At 55.1% G+C, this 9,166-nt stretch overlaps 2 protein-coding genes across 2 annotated transcripts in view; one reads left to right on the forward strand and one right to left on the reverse strand.

Annotated features, from left to right (window-relative positions):
- PGF (placental growth factor) overlaps window positions 1-2,731 on the reverse strand; it is a 7,081-nt gene extending 4,350 nt beyond the window's left edge. The window contains exon 1 of the mRNA XM_085301830.1: window positions 2,600-2,731. Within this exon, the coding sequence (XP_085157956.1) occupies window positions 2,600-2,731 (132 nt within the window). The remainder of the gene's footprint in view (window positions 1-2,599) is intronic.
- Window positions 2,690-8,303, forward strand: EIF2B2 (eukaryotic translation initiation factor 2B subunit beta). The gene is made up of 8 exons (XM_085301767.1): window positions 2,690-2,895; window positions 3,402-3,522; window positions 4,109-4,257; window positions 5,123-5,286; window positions 5,578-5,673; window positions 5,945-6,082; window positions 6,824-6,890; window positions 7,834-8,303. Exons 1-8 carry the CDS (start codon window positions 2,733-2,735, stop codon window positions 7,989-7,991), a joined length of 1,056 nt encoding a protein of 351 aa, XP_085157893.1. The 5' UTR covers window positions 2,690-2,732; the 3' UTR covers window positions 7,992-8,303.
- The last annotated feature ends 863 nt before the right edge of the window (window positions 8,304-9,166 follow it).

Genomic DNA, 9,166 nt, shown 5'->3' on the forward strand with positions numbered 1-9,166 from the left:
CTCCGCCCCTCGGGCCGCGCCTCGGCCCTTGGCAGCTCGGCCGCGAGCCCGCGTTGCGCCCGGGGCCGCCGCGTCCCGTGTCCCCTGTGCCGAGACCCGCGTCCCCCGAGCCGCCGCGGGCACGGCAGCGCCTGCTGCAGAGCGGCTCCCCGGAGCCCCGGCCTCGCCCCTTCGTCTCTAAGCCTGGGCAGCCAGGAGGGGCGACAGCATCCTCGCGGGGACCGGACGCGGCACCGTTTCCCGACGCCGTATCCAGCTATTTCCCACGTTTCCCTCCTCCCGGCCCCGACCCCGCTGCCTCCGGCTGCTCACGGCCCCAGAGGAGCGCCAGGCGCCGGCCGCCCCCACGGCCGGGACAGGCGAGGGGCCGGGCAGGCTGCTCGGCCCTTCCGGGCGCGCCGCGTCCCCGCGAGCCCTGCGGGACGCCGCCCCGCTCCCCGGGCTCTACTGCCGGGCTGCGCGGCGGGGCGACGAGCAGCAACACCGCGCTGCTGCCTGCAGTCAGCCACGGCTGTCACGCACACTAAAGCTGCCGATGGCTCAGGCGCCGTCCACGTGCTTACCCAGGCCCGCGGAGCTGGGTTTCCCAGGTTGTCACGTACCTGCTTTCGACTGCCAGCTTTGTTTGGTTTTCTTTTTTTTCCCTAGAGGCTCACGTTTTAAACGTGCATTCAGCACTTGGTTCTGCCCATCGTTTTCATTCCTTTAACTTACTAAGTGACCTATTTTCTTCCCTGTGGCACGTAGAAAACACTGGTTTGGACTACCTCAGCCCTTCAGCGTATTCATTCCTGCTTCTTTACAGCTTTGCCTCCCTGGCTGCACAGTCCTATCTGCTCCTGCGGCTGCAGTAGCCCTGACTGGAGTCCTCTCCCACATTTCTAACTGTGGCCCTTGAGCGGGGACCTTCCAAGAAGCAGTCGTGTTAAATCCACRACACCTACGGTGCATCGTTCCCCTTGCCCCAGGGTTTGTGTCCCCCCYGCCACACCCCTCCTCAAAGCCACTTGTGTTCTGAAAACGGCACCCAGGGACAAGACAACCCTACGCTGCTCTTCCCTTGCTGCCTGCCCGGTCTCGACAGTGCCTTCTGTGTTGACAGCCTGACTCATTATTCCTTYGGGGCTGCGTCTCTGCCAGTTTTGGCACGCTGGCTCCTTCCCTTCATCCACACTGAGCGAGTGCGAGCAGCTCACTTTTCTTAGCTGGGCTTTACAGGCGAGTCCAATTACTAGAGTTCAGCAAACTCCGCTTGCCTCCCTGGCACTGCATCCAGCCCACTTGATCCACAAAAAGTTCCTAATCCAAACAGCCTCCCAGCACACAATGTTCCCGCGCTCCTGGATTCACCCAGCCTCCATCCTGCCTCCCCCTCCCTCACACTAGCACTTGAAGGGACTGGGGACCAAATTCAGCCCCCCAGGACAGCTACCTTAAATGCAAAGTTCAGTTGGTGTAAGGGGGAGGCAACTTGCACCTGGAGAGGGAAAGGGGTGCCCAGACAGCAGGGCAGCACGGCACCAGGGCAGCTGCCTGCGGCAGTGAGCCGCAGCCACGTTTCTGCCAGGCGACGTGCACGTACCTCACGGACATACCGTCCGCGGCCACGGCAGAAGAGGGGCGGGCGGAGGGCCCAGCTCCAGCCCCGTTGCGCACAGCGCAGTGGCGGGGGCTGAGCAGGGCAGCCTCCCCCCTCTCCGCTGAGCTGTGCTGCCGCAGCCGGCACAGCAGGTACGCCAGCGGGAGCAGCGAGACTGGAGCCGAGCGTAGGGAYGACGGCAACACTTGTCCTTCCAGTTGCCCTCCCCACGAGCCCCCYGTCCCCTGCTGCTGCCCTCACAAGCACCGCGCCGCTCACCCTCCTTTTCCCCGCTCCCTCCTCCTCCTCCTCTTCCTGGGCAGCCTCTCGCCTAACTCACCGGGTCCTGGCAGCGGCTGCAGACTAACGACAACCAGATGTCTCTCAACAGCAGTCCCTCCAAGCCACCCGAGTCCAGCGTCTGCCTCCCAGCTCCGGGGAACGGCAGGTTGCGGAGGCTCAGGCACGCGGGGCCGCAGCGCTAGCAGCTGCCCGGACCCCCGAGCGCCCGCCGAGCCCCGGGCAGCAGGCTCAGCTCGGGGCTCTGCCCGCAAGAGCCGGGGGCCTGCGGCGGCCCGGCCAGCGCCCTGCGGGCGGCGGGGCGGCGGGGCAGCGCCCTGCGGGCAGGGGGCCTGCGGGCGCCGCAGCCTGCCAAGGTGCTGGGGAGAAACCGCCCTGCCGGACGGGCCCGCCCCAGGGAGCCGCGAGTCACCGGGACGGCAGGAAACGCTGGGAACGGCGGGCAGCAAGAGGCGGAGGGAAGGGGCGCGGCGGGGCCCGGCCTGGGCCCGGCGCGGCCGAGGCACCGCCGCCGCTCTCCGGGCCTCTCCCGCGGGGAGGCCGCGGCTCCGGGGCCGCTCCGGGGCAGGCCGGACCCGGCCCGGCCGCCACCGTCCCACAAGCCCCCGCGGGGCGGGGCCCGGGGCGGCGGCGGGGGGCGGAGGTCAGAGGTCACCGCCTGTCGCCTAGGTTACGACGGGAGACGGTTGCACGCTGTCTCCTCCCGCCAGCCGCGCTTGCGATTGGCTGCGCCGCCATGAGGGGCGGGAGCAGCTGAGCAGCGCCCGCCAATGGGGAGGCGCGGAAGCAGAAGCGGAAGCGGAAGCGGTGTGTGCCGCGGGACGGGACGGGACGGGCCGCCGCCGCCGCCATCATGCCGGGCGCCGCCGAGCGCGGCGCGGAGCTGTCGGAGCAGATCGAGGCCTTCGTGGCGCGGCTGCGCGGCGGCGGGGAGCGGCCGCGCTCCGAGGACACGGCGCGGCAGACGCTGGTGCTGCTGCGGAAGATCGTGGCGCAGGGGCGCTGGGGCCGCGCCGGTGAGGGCCGCGCCGCGCCGCTGTGCGGGGAAGCCCCTCGCTGCGGCCCTGCCCGTGCTGCCGGAGCCGCCGCCCGGTTTCTGCGGCGGCCCGTGCAGACGCTGTGCGCCGCCGTCGGCCCGGTCGCGGGCGAGCTCTCCGCCCCGCGCGGTTGCGGAGGCTCAGTGAGAGCGGGCTGCCTGGCGATCGCCTCGCAGCAGCAGATGAGTTTCCCCTCCAAACTTGCTGCTTAGGAGTTTCAGTTTTGAGCCTGCTTTGCCTCTGAGTTAGTGTTTGGGAACACTGACTCACATTGTAGAARAATCCGACAGAGTTACCTGCTCTTGGCAGCCTCTTAGGGTTGCTTTTTGCCCAGAACTTTGTACTTCGTCGTGGTGTTGCGTTAGTGTTTCACTAGTGCCTGAATCAGCCGCCAGCTCTGGAACAGTTTTAGGGTGAACGGGTTGGTTTGAAGCTCACACAGGATAGGTGTGTGCTGTGGTAACCGTGGCCATCCTCTGTTTTAGGGGAGCTCATGGAGCTGATCCGGACAGAGGGCCAGCGGATGACAGCAGCCCAGCCGTCTGAGACTACTGTGGGCAACATGGTGCGGCGAGTCCTGAAGATTATTCGGGAGGAGTATGGCAGGTGAAGCACTCGCCTCCTGCTTTCCGTGCTCCTCTTAGTTACCCCAGAAYAGGCCTTCCCTGCAGTATGTTCTGCTGCTTTTATGAGACCACWTATTTTTTGCCACCCCCTTTTCTGACTTGTCCTGCAGAGGGATGCAGCAGGCTTAACAAGTAAAGAAACAGCAGCAGAACCTGTAGTTTTTGAAATAGCTGACGGCATTTCCTCCAGTGAAAGTCCACTATCTGTTGCGGSTGTGTGAGCTCCCCTCTGCCTGTCAGAACGGTCTGTGCTCTGACCTCGGGCTGTTCTCTCCTTGCTTTCCCAGGAGATTCCATTCCACTGGAGCAGTAGCCTTGAACACTGCTCTTCGTGCGCCTGCCGCAGCTTTCAYGATTTCTCACTTACGATAGCGCTTACTGGCAAAGCTTCAGGTGTTTTTCTGCCGCAGACAGCTAGGGAAACCCTTTGGTGCCCCTCTGCGTTCCCAGGGGGGCGTTCTGTGSTGTGGGGGACGCTAGTCCTGACACGCTCCGGCTGGCCGGCGTCACGCTGGCAGTGCCCGTGCACGCTCTTCCTACCCTGAAGGGCTGCGTTCTCTCCGCAGGCTTCATGGGCGCAGTGAGGAAAGCGACCAGCAAGAATCACTGCACAAGCTTCTGACTTCCAGAGAGCCGAGCGAGGATTTCAGCACCCCTTATCCTCTCCTTAGAGCTAGCGTCATTGAAGCTGTTAACGAGCTGCTAATAGAGCTAGGTATGGATGGGTCTGAATCGTCCCAGGAGCAGAACTGCTTAGGGGATGGAACTGATGCTTCTTCCTGCTCTTAGTTGGAAAGAAAACAGTAAAGATCTGGGAGGCTTAGTCTGAAGGAATGCGTGTCCCGGGAGCAGCATGCAGGGTCTGAGAGAAGGGTGGGCCGGTGGGAGAGGAGGAGGTGCCTGTGCTGTTGGTTGTCTGAGAAGCCTTGAGTTGGGTCCCATGAGGAAGAATATCAAAAATCTACCAAGGTTGTGCTTAATTGCTATGAGCTCATCAGACCTTTGTGCAGAAAGCACTGTGGCTTATTTTATTTTTTCTGCAGTCCTTAAACAGATCAGGAGCCTAACCCTTCTTCTGATGCCCTTGTTGCCCAGCATCTCGTTTTCACGTGGTTCTAGCACTACTGGGCTGCAGAATCTGTGGACTTCTGTCACTAGTTGTTCTGTGGGCTCTCAGGAGTAGTGTTGACCTGATCTACTCCCCTCATGATGAAGTTTGTGACCTGTCCATTTTTCTGAGTAGCTAAGGAGCACCAGACAGTTTGGAGACAGCTTCTTAGTCTGTCTTCACTGGTAAAAGGAACAGGGAGAAAAGCTGCTCCTGCTCTTCCAGTGTTGGTAGCATTGCCTTAGTAAAAAATGATATTGCTGGAGGACAAGTGCCCAGGACTTCAGACCACGAGTGCTGCCTTTCCCGAAGCATCTTGTATCCCACAAAGACGCAGTGCGCTAATGCGTGCTCCGAGGGGACCCACTGCCCTCCYGTGCAGTGCCCTCTCCTGCTGGCGTCGCCTGGAGCTGGATTCAGCACAGACTGTGAGCCTGGCTCCTTTTCAGCTGGTGGTTTCCTTCCCTTGCAGAGGGCACCACYGATAACATTGCCATGCAGGCGCTGGAGCACATCCACTCCAATGAGGTGATCATGACCATCGGCTACTCGCGCACTGTTGAGGCCTTCCTGAAGGAAGCTGCCCGCAAGCGGAAGTTCCAGGTCATCGTGGCAGAATGTGCACCTTTCTGCCAGGTAAGACCCAGGCTGGCTGGCTGGCTGGTTCCTCCGGGCCCTGCCTTGTCCCAGGCAAGCTTACTGAACTCTTTTGTCTCTGGAGAGCAAGCTGCGAGCACAACACAAGCAAATGCCTTTTGCAAGGGGAAGTTCCTCGGCAATTCAGAGGAAGGACAGCTCGGGACGGCTGTGTTTGTGCTCTATCACTTGGTACTTCTGTAGCTCAGGGAAGAATCGAGTGTTAGTATCTCTACAGCTGCAACGCAGAGTTGTGTTCCTGGGGATTGATTGTATTCTTGCCCTGTTTAGGGTCATGAAATGGCTGTYCGACTATCGAAAGAGAACATCGAAACTACCGTCATGAGTGATGCAGCTATTTTTGCTGTCATGTCTCGAGTCAACAAGGTAAAGAGGGCTCAGCGGGAGGAGGGAGTTAGTGGCAGGCTTAGTGCTCAGGCCTTCCAGGATCAGCTGTAGCTCCCATCAGTGGTAGCTGTATTTCTTCACCAAAGACTCAAACTGTGACACTCCCTGTTTACAAAGCCGGTGGAAATTCAGTGTACGGGCTCAAAWCGGTGTGATGGCTAAGTGTATCGTGACAGGTTTTAGTCAGTTAGGATGTTCTGTGCTGTCTCTCTGCTTCAGCCTGCTGCCTAATGCTGATTTGCCTTGTAAGGTGATCATCGGCACGAAGACGATTCTGGCCAACGGCGCGCTCATTGCTGTGAGTGGGACTCACACTCTGGCGCTGGCAGCTAAGCACCACTCCACTCCCCTCATTGTGTGTGCCCCTATGTTCAAGCTTTCACCACAGGTAAGCGCAGCAGCTTTTCGGTACTGCACCCGCTCTAAATAGAGAAGCGGGGCAGGGGCAGGGGTGTTCCTGTTTAAGGAAGCCCAGGGTGGGAAGCGCCTCCTGCCCCAAGGCCAGGTTGGTACCTGAGCCCTCTCTCCAATGCTGTTACTCCAACTGGGAAATCCGCATCCAAATCTGGCACATCTCAGGGTCTCTTTGAAGCCCTCCCTGCTATTCCAGGTTCCTTCCTTCACCAAAAGCTGACAAACGTGCCCAGTTACTGGTGCGTAGTAAGCATTGGTCTCCCTCATTACGCTTTAGAGATTGGTATCTCCATACTAACTTTTCTTTAACCATAACAGATTTCAGTTTATACCTGAAATGGTGGAAGACAGCCTTTACCTACATAGAAGGTAGAAGGAGATGCTTCCAAGCGTTTGCAGGTCTCAATGCTTTTTCAATATYGTCAGATCAAGAAGCAGGCTGAGAAAGGCATGTCTGTGCTCCGGTTCCTCAGGCTCCGCAGCAGAGCAGCCAAGACATAGGAGGCTGTGAGAGCTCTGAGAAAACCTGCCTTTCACCTATAAACGTTGCACAGGTTCTGTATGCAGGCAGGATATAATTATTATGAACTGAGCAGCAGGGTCTGCTGGCATGTCTTTCTCCTCTGCTTTTCTTCCAACACCGAGGATGTTTTCACTAGGATAATGAGATGGTCTCTGCTTTCCTGACCTTACTGTACTCTCTTGTCTCATTCAGTTCCCTAATGAAGAAGATTCATTCCACAAGTTCGTGTCACCTCAGGAAGTGCTGCCTTTCACAGAAGGTACTAGTTCTTCCTCACCCAGGGTGGTCAGGCTGGTCTAGGCAGTAGGTGTTCGTTTGACTGGTTTGTTTGTTTGTTTGTTTTATAGCTGACACTAAATTTAAACATAAGACCACCTGTAATGAGCCTGTAACCAAAGACAGAAAATCCTTTTCTGTTTTCCTGAGCATAAAAAAAAAAAAAAATACTAGGAACCATTCTATCTCATATGTAACTTTCTAGGAAGTACAGAAAAGGGATTTTCTTTGAACGCCATCTTTGCAGTTTTGCTTTTGCTCTGGTATATTCAGCATTTTATTGCAGGATTGTGATGATGGTRCCAGGTGTAATTCCCTGCAAGACAAAGCAGACGTGCACCACTGGGGCAGCTTGTTTTCCTTCCCACAACTCATGTTGTGGGAAGCTGCTTTAAACATTGTTACTCGAGCTATTTGCTGAGGCTGTGTCTCTGGAATGGGCTTCCTGCACAAGCACCACCTTCAGAAAGGTGGCAGCTCCCTCGCCTGTTTTCAGGTGGCAATCTCCTTTTCAAASTCCCATTTTTGTGACAGACCTCTGAAATGAGTATGTCAGGTTTAGCTCAGATTTTCGTTTCTGACATTCTGAATTTTGTTTAAATAATAACCTGGCAGCATCGTGATTCTTGTATTCTAATTTTATATCGGAAGGTTCTCTGTGAACCTACATCTGAAGGGATTTGGGATGACTATCAGTTAAAACTATTGAAAGAGGAGAGTGCTGCCAGCAGTTCAAGATTGCYACATACTTATAATTCAAAATTGTCTAGTGAGGAAGCTGGAAAAGATTCAGGACATTCCAGTCCTAACTTGAGGGTGGCATATATATATAGCCAGTTTGTCGAGGGGTCAGAGGACGTGCAGGYGGCCAAATTTACTTTGTTTGAATTGTTTATGTCTGACACTGTTGTTATTCACTTTTTCAGGGGAGATCCTGGCAAAGGTCAATGTTCACTGCCCAGTGTTTGACTACGTCCCTCCAGAGCTCATTACTCTCTTCATTTCTAACATCGGGGGTAATGCGCCTTCCTACATCTACCGCCTCATGAGTGAACTCTACCATCCAGATGACTATGAACTCTGAACTCTAATGCCTTGAGGCAGGTCGCTGTCCAGGCTTTTCCTACCTTGATGAAGATACAACAGCTAATCAAAAGCACGTGTTGCAAAGATGGCTGCTGACCCTCAGAGGGAAGTTTGCTCAAGTGCAGTSTTTCCCATTGAAAAGCAACAGAAAGCAGAGCTCTTGCACAGGTTTTGATTGCTCTACTGAATTATGAGCCACATGGAGCTGCYAATCCACTCTGATTTAGAACCAGCAAGGCATACATATAATTTTCTGGGGAAGCCAAGCTGTTATTTCRTGATGTGCTGCAATAAAGGCTGTTGACAGTGATGTCACTGTTTAGCATATTTTCTATGTACAGTTAGTTTCTTTACCTAGCAGGAGATTTACCAGTGTAGTGAGCTGCCTGCACATATACTGCAATAGCAGGCTTTAAGGTTTGCTTTCGGCTATGAATGTGATGGCACTGCTCTTAAACAGAATTGTTCATTTTTCTGTCAATTTTTGTGCAGTTATTGAAATACATACTGTTTTTTTGTAAAATGCTGCAACAGAATTCCATTCTTCACGAAAAGCAGACCTCTGAAACTCCCATCAACTAGCTGCTTTACCACTGCATATATGGCAGAGCTCAAATTCTTGCTTTGCTTCTTGTAGTCTAGTCCCTTTCCTCTGCTACCAAATAACTAGGATTACTGAGCTACTAGTTCTTCCTAGGCAGACATCTTGTTTCATTCTGAAAGTTCGTGCCTTTTCTAAAGGGTGGCATGGAAAGTCTTCACAATCTGAAGCGCTTACCAGCTGGTAACAGCACTTCTCCTTTATCCCTCTTATCAATACACAGCAATACACTACACATTTAAGGCAGAAAAAAAGTAGTTTCTACTCCTTGTTTTGCTTTTGATTCAGCAGATGTTGCAAACTGATTTGTCTTTAAATGAGGTTTTAATGTAAAACAAGGATGTCTCTGATTAAACCAAGACTCAAGCTTCTTTACTGTTCTGAAATAAACTCCTCTCCAGTCCAGATTGAGAAACGAAAGGGAACTGGAACCTGTGAAGAGATCTGCTTATTTTAAGAAATGTCCTGGGCTATTCAGTTATTTAGGAGTGAGTTTCTGTACTCAAGAAAGCAGTCTTGTACTAGGATTTGGAAATCTCTCAAGAATGAAAAGTGCAGTGAGGTAGAGAAAA

Source organism: Rhea americana, unplaced genomic scaffold (assembly GCF_003343005.1).
Source record: "Rhea americana isolate MKP2758 unplaced genomic scaffold, rheAme1 scaffold_18, whole genome shotgun sequence".
NCBI lineage: Eukaryota > Metazoa > Chordata > Aves > Rheiformes > Rheidae > Rhea > Rhea americana.